The sequence below is a fragment of the Dipodomys merriami genome, unplaced genomic scaffold (genome assembly GCF_024711535.1).
Source record: "Dipodomys merriami isolate MVZ:Mamm:240054 unplaced genomic scaffold, mDipMer1.0.p SCAF_6, whole genome shotgun sequence".
NCBI classification, from domain to species: domain Eukaryota; kingdom Metazoa; phylum Chordata; class Mammalia; order Rodentia; family Heteromyidae; genus Dipodomys; species Dipodomys merriami.
Window position 1 is genome coordinate 5,296,856 of NW_027206179.1, and position 15,977 is coordinate 5,312,832.

At 36.3% G+C, this 15,977-nt stretch overlaps 1 protein-coding gene across 1 annotated transcript in view; it reads left to right on the forward strand.

Annotated features, from left to right (window-relative positions):
- The window catches only part of LOC138813700 (vomeronasal type-2 receptor 116-like), a 29,128-nt gene extending 18,057 nt beyond the window's left edge, over positions 1 to 11,071 (forward strand). Inside the window, exons 6-9 of the mRNA XM_070002084.1 lie at positions 42 to 848; positions 2,018 to 2,245; positions 3,172 to 3,295; positions 10,149 to 11,071. Coding sequence (XP_069858185.1) covers positions 42 to 848; positions 2,018 to 2,245; positions 3,172 to 3,295; positions 10,149 to 11,071 — 2,082 coding nt within the window. The remainder of the gene's footprint in view (positions 1 to 41; positions 849 to 2,017; positions 2,246 to 3,171; positions 3,296 to 10,148) is intronic.
- Positions 11,072 to 15,977: the final 4,906 nt, after the last annotated feature.

Below are 15,977 nucleotides of genomic sequence, written 5' to 3' on the forward strand. Positions count from 1 at the left end.
ATCTTCTCATTCATGGAGTGCCCAATTTTCTTTCCCTTTAGTTTACCTTTGGACCTTTTGATCATGCCCTGAGTGACCCTAAAAAGTTTCCTACTCTCTATCAGATGGCACCAAAAGACACATCATTAGCCACTGCCATGGTCTCATTACTGCTTCACTTCAGCTGGAGTTGGTTGGGACTGTTGACCTCACAAGATGAGAATGGTGCATCCGTTCTTGCTGAATTGAAAGAAGAGATGGCCAAGAACAAAATATGTGTAGCCTATGAGCTAATGATCTCAACCCAAGATATGTCAAATGTATTCAGATTCATGGCAGTTCATAATGAGATAAATCTATCTTCAGCAAGAGTACTCATCATATATGGTGATAATGATACACTGATAGCTTTAATGATATTGATTGAGCAAATTTTTATACATGGCAAAATTTGTATTGTGAACTCTCAGTGGGATTTCACTATGAAGAGGAAATATTTCATGCTGGGCTCCTTGTATGTGCCTCTTATTTTTACATATCATCATGCAGAAGTTTCTGGATTCACAGATTTTGTCAAGGCAGTTAAGCCTTCCAAATACCCAGAAGACATTTTTCTTGCGAGGCTGTGGTTTCTCTCTTTTAATTGCTCTGATTCTGAGTCTGACTGTGTAACATGGGACCATTGTCCTCATGATGCCTCTTTGGATTGGTTACCTGGGCATATTTTTGAAATGAGTATGTCTGGAGATAGTTACAATATATACCACACTGTGTATGCTGTGGCCCAGACCCTCCATGAGATGCTTCTTCATCAAACAGAAGTTCAAACAATGGGAAATAGAAAAGAAAAAGTGCCTTCCCCTGAGCAGGTAATTTCTTCCATGTTGGAGTACACACACCATGAGCAAAGGCACTTTCTAGAGGGTTTCCTTATTGTATGAAATTAAATTTTTCTGTATGTATGCATGTGTATTTCTGGATATGTATAGGTATATATTATGTGTGTTTATATACACAAATATTTGTATATTTATGTTTGTATACATCTGTCATATATCTCTTGGTTGCTGAAATTAATGAATATTTCACTATTTGAAACAATTTTCTCAACTCTTAAGCTTTTTTCTTTCTATTATCAGAAAACATTATAAACACAAAATTGAACAAATATAGATTCATGTTTAAAAATCCAACATTTCAGGTCTTTTTTCAAAACCTTATGTGATTATGTTCCAATTTCTTTAACATACTATAGACATGTATGGATAAGCTGTTAAGAAACAAAGTCCAGTAACAAGGATAAAATATATTACATATTGCTATAAAATAATTTTGGCCAGTGCAGGGACTTGAACACAGTGCCTAGGCTATGTTGCAGAGTCTGTTTGTGCTCAGAGTTAGTACTCAACCATTTGAACATAGCATTTCTCCTGGATTTTTCTGAATTGTTTATTGGAGACTTCTGAATTGTTTATTGGAGGCATGTTTCTCACTAAATTTTCTGCTCAGGCTGGCTTCCAAGCAGGATCCTCTGATCTGAACCACCTGCATAGCTATTATTATATCTATACGCCACCAGAAACTTGCTCATCAATTCTTTTAGTTACTAATAACCTCAACATATTTGTAGCTAGTGTTTTGAACCTGCAAAATGAGCTTCTCCCTACGAATTTCTTCAGTCATAGCAAAGGATGACCTACTGAACAGAATTATCCATATTTTTCATGTGACCAAGTTTCATTCAACTTTTGGTATTGAACATTTAGCAAACTCAAAATATATACAGTCAAAAAATAGTGGTTGTGCCAAAATGGATTAAAATGATTTCTCTGGAAAAAAGTCATTCTAATCCTTTTCTGAGTAATCAGGAAAGATTATTTTTCAAAATGATTATTTTTTTCCTCCATAGAATTTCTTCTGAGGTACTTGATTAGGTGTCTCTACACTTTTTGAATTCAGAATGAGGAGTGTTTCTTACCTCAGGTTTTTTGTCTTAACTCTGGGATTTACTTTACCACAGATGATGTCTCTCTTTTAGTTGCACATGTTCCTGAAGAACATCCAGTTTTACAATTCTGCTAGAGATCAAGTGATTTTGGATGAGAAAAGGAAATTGGAACCAGAGTATGACATTCTTAATATTTGGAATTTTCCAGAAGGTCTGGAACTTGCAGTGAGAATAGGGAAGTTTTCCCCATCTGCTCCACATGGCAATCAACTGTCTTTATCTGAAGATATGGTAGAGTGGGCCATTGAAACTACAATGGTGAGTTGGATCTAATCTAATAATTTTAAGGACAGAAATAAGCATGAATAACATTTTAAATTTATACCTGGCTGAGTGTCAACAAATTTCTCCCATAATCCTAGCCACTAATACAGCTGAGATAGAAATAGCATAGTTCAGAGTCAGCTTACACAGGAAATTCTGTGAGACTCTTATCACTCTTATAACCTCCAAAAATCTGTAGGTAGAACTGTGACTAAGGTAGTAGAGTCCTATCCTTGAGCAAATGTAGTTCAAGTCCAGTGGCCAGGCCTTGATTTCAAGCCCCAGGATTAGAACCTAAATAGTTAACGGTGCTCCTTAATGTTAATTTTGAATTTTGTCATTAGATGTAAATTGAATTTATTTCAGTAGGTATCTAACACTGTGATCAAGTATCTGAGGAATTAATTCATGTAGCTGAAAGGTATCTTTTGCTCACTTCTGGTTAATTGACATGCTACTTAAACATTTTTGGTTAGTGGAATCATTGAAGGCACCTGTGACAAGTTTTTCATGTCGTGACCACTGGAAAATAAAGTGAAAGAAACTATGCTCCTGGGGATCACATACCTTTATAAAGTGGAGGTCTCTTTCTTGCTCTTTCCCATATCACAGAAAAGTAGGAGAAAGCATATAATGACATGAATTCAAGGAAATCCCATGAGGATGTGTACTAGAAATTACTTTCTCACCACTACTTTCCACCTTTTATAAATCTCATGCTTTCCAGTAGTTCAACAAGCTAGAAGTCAAGATTGAAGCACACAGACTTTGGAAATCATGGAATAGGGAATCTCTAACAGAATTCAATAAATCAGCTGCATTTACCTGCTTACAACATTATGCTTAAATTTAAAACAATGTATTGTTGTAGTATCTGGTATGAGTCTGAACTATTATTGACACATCTCTTCCTTCCTCAGACTCCTCAATCTGTCTGCAGTGAGAGTTGTAGTCCTGGATTCAGGAAATCTCCTCAGGAGGGAAAGGCTCCATGTTGCTTTGATTGTACACCTTGCCCACAAAATGAAATTGCTAATGGGACAGGTGAGTCCATGACTTATAAAGAAATCCTTTCTCTCTCTCTGGTTATCCTCAATCTGGACATGTCAATTAAAAAACTGTGTATTAGGATTACAGAGCCCATTCTCCTTCTCTCTGTTAATAACTGAATTCTGACAAGTGGTGATATTTCTATTGGTAATATTATAGAACATGGCTTTGAATTACATATTTAGAAAGACTTTCTAGTCTATTGCATACAAAGTTATGTCCAGGAATCCTTCGCATCACTAATCATTAAGAACAGTCTAAATTCTAACATAAAATTAAACATAAGTCCTATAAGGAATGTATTCATCTGAAAACTTACATTTTACTCAAACAAAAAACTTGGATGTTGCTTATCTTTATTTCTCAGTGCCCAGAGCTCTTCTGAGCACAGGGCAAGGGCTCAGTAAGGTAGATTCACTTTAAGAAGTGAGCATGACTCTAGATTCCAAGATTGATCAATCTGTGAAACCAAGAAGGATAGGAAGAACACAGGTGGCACAGCCTACAAGAAGCTGGATAGCATGACAGGAAGTACCCAAAAGTTCTCAGTCATAACTCTCAATATTAATGGACTTAACTCTCCAATTAAGCAACATAGACTGTCTAGTTGAATTAAAAACCAAGATCCTTCTACATTCTGCCTGTAAGAGACATATCTTGCCCACACAAACAAACATATTCTGAAAGTGAAAGGCTGGAATAATATCTACCAAGCAAACGGCCCCCATAAATGTGGGTGGGGGATTTGTAATCTCAATATCAGATAAAACAGACTTCAAATTAAAATTAGCAAAATGAGATAAAGGAGGTCATTACATACTAATTAAGTGATCTCTCCTTCAGGAGGTTCTTACCATTCTAAAGACCTATTCACCAAATAAATGAGCACCAAATTTATCCAAGAAACATTACTTTCCTTAAAATCACACATAGATCCAAAGGCTTACAGAGTAGGGGCTTTAACACACCATTATCCATGCTGGATAGGTCAACCCAGCAAAAACTCAACAGAGAAACTTCAGACATAAAAAACTGCACAGATCAATTTGACTTATCAGGTATCTACCAAATATTTCACTCAGGAGCATCAGAATATGCATTCTTTTCAACAACACATGGAACATTCTCCAAAATAGACAACATTTTAGGTCACAAAGCAAATTTGTCCAAATTCAGAAACATTGATATTATGCCCTTCATTCGCTCAGACCACAAGGGAATAAAAATTAGAATTCAACACCAATAGCCACCAGAGAAAATCCTGTAATACATGGAGGCTGAATCACACACTACTGAATCACCAGTGGGTCATAGAAGAGATTATAAAGAAAATTCAAATATTCAGGATACTCAGCAAAAATGAACACACAAATTACCAGCTCCTCTGGGACACAGCAAAGACAGTACTCAGAGGCAAGAGTATAGCTCTTAGTTCCTACATCAACAAATTGGAAAGATCTGAAACCAACAATTTAACAAGGCACCTGAAACTCCTTTAAAATGAGCAACAAGCTAAACCCAAATCCAGTAGATGAAAAGAAGTAATTAAAATTAAATTAAATTAAATGAATTAGAGTCCAAAAAACATAGAAAGAATCAACAAAATAAAGGGTTGGTTCTTCAAAAAAAATTAACAAAATTGACAGACCCTTAGCAAAGCTTATTACAAAAAGAAGAAAACACACCCATATGAACAAACGCAGAGATGAGAATGTTGACATCACCACAGAAAAAACAACATTCATACCATTATAAGGGAATACTTCTCAAAACTTTATGCTAATAAGCTTGAGAATCTGGAAGAAATGGATGAATTCTTAGCAAATATTGGCATACCCAAACTAAATCAAGATGAGTTAAAGCAACTGAACAGACTCATATCAAGCATAGAAATATAAACAGCAATAAGTGAATTTCCACATAAGAAAAAAAACAGGACTGGATGGATTTACAGCTGAATTCTAGAAGGCCTTCAAAGCAGAACTGACACGAATCCTCCTCCAAAACTTCAATGAAATTGAAAGTGAATGTTCACTACCAAATTCTTTACATGAACCCATCATAACCTTCATCCCAAAACCAGGTAGATACTCATCAATGACAGAGAACTATACACTCATTTCTTTGATGAACACTGATGCAAGACTTCTCAAAAAAATTTTGGCCAATTGACTTCAGCAACTTGTCAAAAAAATCATAAACCATAATCAAACAGGATAAATTTCATGGATGCAAACCTGGTTCAATATATGGAAATCAATTATTATAATTCATCACATCAAAAAGAGCAAGGATAAGAATCACATGCTTATCTCAATAGATGCAGAAAAAGTATTCGACAGGATCTAACACCCCTTAATGATGAAAGCACTGGAAAAAATAGGAATCCATGGAACATTACTCAATATAATAAAACCTGTATGTGACAAACCTACAGAAAGCATTACAATTAGGAGTGAGAAGCTAAAGCCATTTCATCTAAATTAAAGAAGGAAACAAGGATGTCCACTCTCTACTTCTCTTCAAGTTAGTATTAGAATGCCTAGCCAGAGCAATAAGACAACATGTAAACATAAAGGGGATCCAAATAGGGAAAGAATAAGTAAAACTCACCCACTTTACAGATGACATGATCTTGTATTTAAAGAACCCAATGGACTCCACTCCCAAGTTGCTGGAGGTGATTTGAAACTTTGGCAAAGTAGCAGGATACAAAATTAACACTCAAAAATCAATGGCTTTCCTGTATGCCAACAATGAGAAGCTTGCAGCTGAAATCAGGAAAGCAGCCCCACAATAAATAAAATACTTAGGAGTCAACTTATCTAAACAAGTGAAGGATGTCTATGATGAAAACTTCAAAATTATGAAAAAGAAAATTAAAGCAGAAGCAAGGAAGTAGAAAAACCTCCCATGGTCCTGGATTGGGAAGATTAGCATAGTGAAAATGGCACTAATTCAAAAGGCTATCTACAAATTCAATGGGATACTAATCAATATCCCAACCTCATTTTTCAATGAATAGGAGAAAGAATCCAAAAATTCATATGGAACAATAGAGATCCCGAATAACAAAAATAATCCTCAGCAGAAAAAACAGTGCTGGAGGAATATCAATACAAAACTTCAAACTCTACTACAAAGACATAGTAATCAAAACAGCTTTGTACTGACACAAAAACAGACTTGAGGTACAGGAGGGGAGGTGGAGAAGGGAAGGGATAGAATGGGGAAACAATGCTTGATATTAATTGTACTCACTATCTTGCCAATGTAATTATAACCCCTCTGTATGGTATTTTCACAATAAAAAAACAGACTTGAGGACCAATGGAATGGAACTGAAGACCAAGAAATGAACCCTCAGACCTATAGTCACCAACTCTTCAATAAGGGAGCTAAAAAATAAAATGGAAGAAAGACAGCCTCTTAAGTAAATGGTGCTGCCAAAGTTGGCTAAATACCTGTAATAAACTAAAGGTAGGTCCTTACATATTGCACTGCAGCAGAATAAACTTCAAATGGATCAAAGACCTTGAAGTCAAAGCAGACACCCTGAAAACATTACAGGAAAGAATAGGAGAAAGCCTAGGGTTCCATGGCCCAGGCCGAAATTTTCTAAATAAAGACCCAAAACACAACAAATCAAAGAAAGCTTGGACAAATGCTATTGAATGAAACTGCAGAGTTTCTGCATGGCAAAGGACATAGCTAGCAAGATCAATAGAAATTCCATGGATTGGGAGAAGATCTTCACTAGCCATACAATAGACAAGGGTCTCATATCTAAAATATACTTGGAACTCAAAAAATTAAATTACCAGCAACAAATCCACAAAGAAACAACTGTGCAATTCATAAGTGGCATAAAGAACTAAAGAGAGACTTCTCTGAAGAGAAAATAAGAATGACCAATAGACACATGAAGAAATGCTAAACCTCTCTAGCCATAAAAGAAATGCAATAAAAAAAACCGTTGAGATTCCACCCCACCCCAGTTAGAATGGCTATCAACAAGAAATCTAATAACAACAGGTGCTGGAGGGGATGTGGCTAAAAGGGAACCCTATGCATTGTTGGTGGGAATGGAAACTTGTTCATCCACTTTGGAAAGCAGTATGGAGGTTCCAAAAAAGATTCTACATAGAGCTCCCCTATGACCCAGCAATCCAACTTTTGGGCATTTACCCAAATGATCACAAACAAGACCATACTAAAGCTACCAGCACAACTATGTGTATTACAGCATTACTCACCATGGCTAAGATATGGAACCAACCTAGATGCCCCTCAGTAGATGAATGGATCAAGAAAATATGGTATTTTTATGTAATTGAATTCTATGCCTCCATCAGAAAGAATGGCATCAGCCCATTTGTTAGGAAATGGAAGGGCTTGGAAAAATTATATTAATTGAACTAAGCCAGACTCAAAGATACATAGGTCCCAAGGTTTCCCTTATCTGCAATATCTAGTACATGTCTGAGATAAGCAGAAAAGGTCAAAAGTTATGTTCTTATGACCATATAAACTGATGCCAAGCAAAATTAATCACAAGATAGGAACACAAGTGGTTTTTATCTTTGTTGATGTTCTTCTTAATGTGCATGTAATATACTATGTGTTTTTTCTTTTGTATTTTCTTCCCCTATGATACAAACTCTATTGTCACTGTATTTGATTTTGATGTCTTGAATCTGGTAAATAGGTTTTTCTACTTTGCAGAGGGGAAGGGATATAACAAAATTCTGAAATAAGGATACTGGATGACCCATTGTAACAATGAGATGTAAAAGACAGTATTTTTTAAATGAACTTTACAATTAGTGGGGGTGGGGTGTGTGGAAGAAGGACATGAGGAGTTGGGGAGGTGGTTATGATAGGGATGATAGTGGAAATATAATGGAGGGTGTACATATGCTATATAGAAAATGGACTCATTACCTTGCTCATTTAACTGTATCCTCTTTGTACAATATATTTACAATGGAAAAAATATATATACACACATATATTATACCTTTTTGTGAAAATACTGTACAGAGGGGTTACAATTACATGGGCAAGATAATGAGTAAATTTCTTATCAAGCATTGTTGCCTCCTCCTTTGTTTCCCTTTCCCATCCCTTCCCATACTTCCCCTTACCCCCTGTCCACCAATCAAACCTCCTCCCTCCCACCAAAGTTGTAAAGTTTATCTTCGACATAAAGACTTGTTCATCTCATAGTTGCAATGGGTCCACCTGTACCCCTATTTAAACGATTTGTTTTAACCTTCCATTCCACAAATTATACCAACATCAAATACAGTGAAAGCAAGAGTCATACCATGGGGGAGGTACATAGAAAGCAACAAAAAAAATCATCTTATAAATGTGTTAGAAACAATCACATGAAAGAAAAAAAACATTTGAATACATATCTTAGGGTTCATTTCCCTAACATCAACTTATCTGACCTTTTCTGCTTGACTCAGACTGCTTGACATAGACTAGTTATTGCAAATAAGGGAAACCATGGGACCTATGTTTCTTTGAGCCTATCTTACTTCACTTAATATATTTTTTTCCAAGTCTTTCCATTTCCTAACAAATGGGCTGATGCCATTCTTTCTGATGGAGGCATAGAATTCCATTGTGTATATATACGACATTTTCTTGATCCATTCATCTACTGAGGGCCATCAGGGTTGGTTCCATATCTTAACTATGGTAAATAATGCTACAATAAACATAGTTGTGCTGGTAGCTTTGGTGTGGTCTTGTTTGTGAACATTTGGGTAAATGCCCAAAAGTTGGATTGCTGGGTCATAGGGATCTCTATGTGGTGTCTTTTGAGGAACCTCCATAGTGCTTTCCAAAGTGGTTGAACAAGTTTACATTCCCACCAACAATGCAGTAAGGTTCCCTTTTGTCCACATCCCCTCCAGCATCTGTTGTTATTAGAGTTCTTGATTATAGCCGTTCTAACTGGGGTGAGGTGGTATCAGTGTTGTTTTGAATTCATTTCTTTTATGGCTAGAGAGCTTGAGCGTTTCTTCATGTATCTATTGGTCATCCTTCTTTCATCTTCAGAGAAATTTCTCTTTAAGTCTTTAGCCCACTTATTTATTGGCAGTTGAATCTTTGAAGATTTGTTGTTGTTGGATTTAATTTTTTGAGTTCCAGGTCTATTTTAGATAAGAGATCCTTGTCCATTATATGGCTAGTGAAGATCTTCTCCAATCTGTGGGCTTTCTTTTGATTTTGCTAGTTATGTCCTTTGCCATGCAGAAGCTCTGCAATTTCATGCAATCCCATTTGTCCAACATTTCTTTGATTTGTTGTGTTTCTGGGTCTCTATTAAGAAAATTTTGGCCTGTGTCAAGGAGACCTACAATGAAAAATATTTTAAAAAATTATTCATAAATCTGTTGCTACAACTTCCCAGGTAAGCAAGTGAGCATAATGAGATGAAATCAAGGATAATATATCAGAGGGTAAATTTAATGTCTTACTGAAACCTATAGGGCAATGTAAGCTGTATAATTCCAATTATAATATGATTGCAAGACTCTTAAATAGCATGAGAAAAAATATTAAAAATTTTAATAACATATAGCAAAAACCCAACTGTTACATTATCAATACATGTGATAGCCATTGAGCAAAAAATATTGAATAAAAAAGCTGGAATAAAAAAGATAAAACTGGGAAGCAGTTACGGCTTGGGGGAGAAAAAAACACTGTTTTTTCTGATAGTAAATGCTGAATTCTTAGGATTTCACCTAAGTGAAAAGTTTCCTAATTTATTTGAAGCAAACAAGGTTCATAAAAAGAAGTAATGGTAGTGTACATGTCTCAGCAGATATGGAGCAATGTGTGAAATGTCCAGATCTTCAGTATGCCAACACACACAGGACTCAATGCCTCCTGAGAACTGCAAGTTTCCTGGCTTTTGGAGATCCCTTGGGCATGGCTCTGGACTGCATGGCTCTTTGCTTCACCTTGCTAACTGCTGCTGTTCTTGGAATGTTTTTGAAATACCAAGACACTGCCATTGTCAAGGCCAATAACAAGGTTCTCAGCTACATCTTGCTCATCTCCCTTATCTTCTGTTTCCTCTGTTCCTTGCTCTTTCTTGGCCTTCCCAACGTAGTCACCTGTATCCTGCAGCAGATCACATTTGGAGTTGCATTCACTGTGGCTGTTTCCACAGTGTTGGCCAAAACACTGACTGTGGTCCTGGCATTTAAGGCCACTTCCCCAGGAAGAAGTATGAGGTGGCTGCTGATATCAGGGGCTCCTAACTTCATCATTCCCATTTGTACTTTGATCCAAGTGACTCTTTGTGGACTCTGGCTGGGAATCTCTCCTCCCTTTGTGGACACAGATGCACACTCTGAACATGGCCACATTATCATCCTGTGCAACAAGGGTTCCCTCACTGCCTTCTACTGTGTCCTAGGATTCCTGGGCTCCCTGGCCCTGGCTAGTTTCACTGTGGCTTTTCTGGCCAGGAATCTGCCTGACACCTTCAATGAAGCCAAGTTCCTGACCTTCAGCATGCTGGTGTTCTGCAGTGTGTGGCTCACCTTCCTTCCTGTCTATCACAGTGCCAAGGGGAAGGTCATGGTGGCTGTGGAAGTCTTCTCCATCTTGGCCTCTAGTGCAGGGCTCCTAGGCTGCATTTTTGTTCCAAAGTGTTACATCATCTTGTTAATGCCAAATAGAAATTCTCTCCATGGCTTCAGGCATAAAAGACATAGTAGTAGAAATAATCATTCTTAAGATTAAGCCCATGGGTTTGTTTAGTAAACAGAAGGTCTGATCTAAATCTACAGTAATTATCTCTTCTTTTCATAGTTTGTATCATAGAATTTTACTTCAGAGACTAAGGTTCTAGTGTGAATTTTCCTAGCAGTGATAATCACATGTGATGGTGATCCCAATTTAAAGTGGAATTTTGCTTCTATATTTTTGCTTCTTCCTATTTAATCTGCACTTAATTATCTTATCCCTCTTCCTGAAATCTTTTCTATGTTGTCTATATATATATATGTATATATATACATATATATATATATACTTGTAAAGATACTGTACAGAGGTGTTACAGTTACATGAGTAATGTAATGAGTACATTTCCTATCAAGCATCCTTACCCCCTCTTTTGTTTTCCCTTAATTCTTTTTCTCTCCACCTCCTCAACTCCTCCCTACACACCAAGTTGTAAAGTTCATTTTTAACATATTGTCTTGTACATCTCATTGTTACAATGGGTCAAACTGTACTCTTGTTTCAGAATTTTGGTATTTCCATTCCCCTCCTCAAATTAGAAAAATGTATATACAAGATGAAGAGCACTGGAATCAAATACAATGAAACAGGGGTTATATCATGGGGGACGAATATACAAAAGAAACAAAAAAAAACACTGCACATTAAAAACAACAGCTAAAAAGATAAAACCTCTTGTGTCCCTATCTTGGGGTTCATTTCATTTAACATTATCTTATTTGGTCATCTGTACATAGCTTTTGATCTTTTCTGCTTGTCAGGTAAGTTTATCTATTGTCTTTCTCAATAACTCCTCTAAATTTTTCTGTATGTTAACTTCCTGTGTGCACACCACAATGCTATAGAGTCCTCAAAACCATTTAATTAATATTTCCCCTTCATAAATTTACATCTTTTAATATCCTTAGATTTTCTTTTGTTCAATATTTGTACATTTCTACTCACTATGTCACCTTTTGAAATTATCCTGAGTCTCTTTAATGGGACTTTTCTCTCTAGCCCAGTCTCCCTTTCTATTTAACTCTATCTCCTTCTTTGTCTTCCTCTTCCATTTCATACTGCTTCCCTCCTATAACTTAAGAATGATTGGGTGTGTTACAAAAATACACTTTGGCCGGGCGCTGGTGGCTCACGCCTGTAATCCTAGCTACTCAGGAGGCTGAGATCTGAGGATCACGGTTCAAAGCCAGCCCGGGCAAGACAGACCGTGAGACTCTTATCTCCAATAAACCACCAGAAAACCGGAAGTGGTGCTGTAGCTCAAGTGGTAGAGCGCTCGCCTTGAGCTGAAGAGCTGAGGGACAACGCCCAGGCCCAGAGTTCAAGCCCCACGACCGACAAAAAAAAAAAAAAAAAAAAAAAAATACACTTTGATTTAAGATTACAATGTATAAGATTTTTTGAGTTTTCTCCTAAGATTAAAGTCCTCCATCCATAATAGTAAGCCCCTTCTTGCCTGGATATATTTTTATTTTATAGTTGATAATTTCTCTTTGTTAATTTGACACAGAGTTTTGAATATTAAATATAGAAGGTTATTTCTTGTTATATTTTCACTTCTTACAATTTGTTAAATAGGATTTTTTTTTAATTTTCACATTTCAGGACTCTTGATAAGGAAACTCACTGTTTCAAATAGGTTGATTTAGTGGGCTCTACTCTATGTTTATAGAATTACATTTTTAAGAGATATAGACACAATTGCACTCATTTCTTGTCTGTTCAAGAGTTCTTTATATATTTCTTCTGATAATAATTCAATTGATTTATGCATACTTGTAATAAGGACCTATACTGTCCTTTACTTTTTTCACTCAATGCTTCTTTACCACATGAACCACAGTTTCACTTCTAGCTCTTTGGCCTCTTACTGAAAATAAGAGTTTCATACACTTTCCTCCCCAGGGTAACTTCAAACCTCTTCTCACATTTACATTTCTAATAAATACATGGCTATGTAACTTACCATATCTTTCTATAAATTAAATCTCTTGTTGACAATATAACAATATTTGGCAAAAATGTTTTGTACTTGTTCTTTAGTTGAGGGCATGATGTTTAACAAATGAAAATGTAATTAATTTTCAACTTCCTTAGTATGCTAATCAACATTATAATGAAAATACTCACCAGTTTCTATTGAGGTTTTGACTATCTTTATTTTTTTAAGGAATTTCATTAATACAGTTGATTTTTGTGTTATTGAGTACAATGCAGAATTGATGGGAGAATATGTGATTTCAGTGATTTTTGCATAGAATTTTGTAATCCTTGCTAAATTTTCCTGAGTTACACTTTCAGTAATCTTATACAACACTTTTTCTCTTAGATGTAACTACAGTCACTCAACTAACAGATTTGAGAGTGAACACTGAAAACTAAATCAAGGAGGTAAAGAACTCCATACATGATCTAAAACAAAGTTTCAACAAAGGAATTCAAGACATCAAAATGGACACATTAGAAGGAAGGGGAAAAAAAGTAGAATGTCTTGAGTGTAGGCTAGACAATGCAGAAGATCGAACCTCTGGGAGTGGAGATAGCCTAGACATTACAGAGAAAGAACAGACAATTACTCAATCTCTGTGTTTGATTCTGATACCTTGTATGTTCTATATACATTTATCTGATTTGGGGAATGTAAGGGAATAACAAAATGCGGAAACAAGAACAAAGGGTGACCCAATGCAACAATGATACTTACAAAACACTAAGTTGGAAATGACCTTTAAAATTTTATGGAGAGGGGGAGGGGAGAAAGAGACATGGGGGAGAGAAGGGATAATGGAGGATAAATAAAGAAATGGATAACAATGTTCGTCAGAAAATAAACATTACCTTACTCACATAACTGTAACCCATTTGTATAGCACCTTTACAATAAAATAAAAAAGTAAATAATTGTAATGGGGGGTTTCAATTAAATATGTCTATTTAGTTATATCCTGATAGGATCACCCCTAACACTTAGCCTCCAGGAAAAATGAGATTTTGGACATATGGAGGAAAATGAGTGGATATGCAAAGCCTCATTTGTAGTGAGGGGCAAGCTCAGTAGGACAAAGGGCACAGGTTTTTCATCATATTGGACAGCTAGGCCTAAACATACACATAAGTACATACTGTGCATACAGAGAATTTGCATGTAATCATAGTACCATTGGAAGGTGAAGAGAGAAAAAATAATTGTAAAGGGTGAATAATATCAAACTACATGATATATATGCACGAATATGGGTTAACTAAGTGAAAGCTGGAAGGTAGAAGAGATGAGGGAAGAGTAATGTATGAGTCCAGTGAAAGTATAACCTATCCATGAATGACATCATAGTGAGAGCTCTTTGAGAGTTATTATATACTTCAAATGAGTAATATGAATGTAACTGAGGGGCTGTCATTGGGAGGCACTGAATGGATAGGAGGGTGAATGTAGATGCTGAAACTGGCTAAACTGTTGAAAAAAAGCAAAGCAAAGAAATCAATTAAAAAAATGGGGCTGTATTAACTTGCAGAACTTCATGGGAAAGGACAAAGCTAGCTAGATCAATAGAAAAGCCCACAGATTGGAGAAGAAAACTTTACTTGCTATACAACAGACAAGGGTTTCATATGTAAAATACACTTAGAACTAAAAAAATTAAATCCCTCAAAACAAATCCTCAAAGAAACAATCACCTCATTAACATTCTCTGAAGAGGAAATAAGAATGGCCAATAGATACATGAAGAAATGCTCAACTTTTCTGGCCATCAAAGAAATGCAAATCAAAACAATATTGATATTCCACCTCATCTCAGTTAGAATGACTGTAATCAAGAAATATATAACATGTGGAGTAGATGGGGACAAACAAGTCGTTTAAGGATTCAGGTGGACCTGTTGCAACAATGAGAAGTACAAAATGTCATGTCAAAACCAGCTTTACAATGCCGGTGTGGGGGGGGGGGGAGGGGGGTATAATTGGGTGGGGGGAGGGGGGTAAAATTGGGTGGGGGGAGGGGGGAGGCGGGGAAGGGAAGTGAAGGGTAAACAAAGGAGGAGGCTGCAATGCTTGGTAAGAAATGTATGCATTATCCTGCCCATGTAATTGTAGCCCCTTTGTACAGTATGTTCTCAAATAAAATAAAATACAATTTAAAAAAAAAAAAAAAAAAAAAAGAAATATAATAACAACAGATGCTGGAGTGGATGTGGCCAAAAGAGAACACTACTACACAGCTGGTGGGAATTTAAACTTGTAAAAACACTCTGGAAAGCAATAAGGAGATTCCTCAAAACACTAAACATGGTGCTTGACTGAAGGGATAGCACAAAGTAGCAAGGTCTGATGAAGGGAAGAAAGCAAATATCTGCCCTCTGGTGGTAGGAAAGAAAATTGGCAAATCCACAGTACAAACAACCATTATTCCTCAATTATTATCATTCCTCAAGAAGTTAAACGTAGCCACTCTTTGGTGGCTCATACTTGAAATCTTAGCTCTCAGGAGACTGAGAATTAAGCATCGTGGTTTAAAGCCAGCCCAGGCAGCAAAGTCCAAGAGACTCTTATCTCCAATGAACCACTACAAAACCAGAAGTGGCACTGGCTCAAACACATGAACCACAACAAACATTCAACACAGAACTGCCCTATTATTTAGCAATTCCAATCGTGGGCACTTACCCAATAGATTAAAAACTGGGATATAATCATGCTACCAGCACAACAATGTTCACTGAATTCCTATTCATTATAACTGAGGTCTGAAATTTGCCCAGATGCCCTCAATGGATAAAAATGATCAAGAATGTGGACTACATACACAATGGGTTTTTGTCCATCCATAAGAATGAATGATGTACCATTTGTAATGAGATGGAAAAACTGGAAAAATATATACTAAATGAAGTAAGTCAG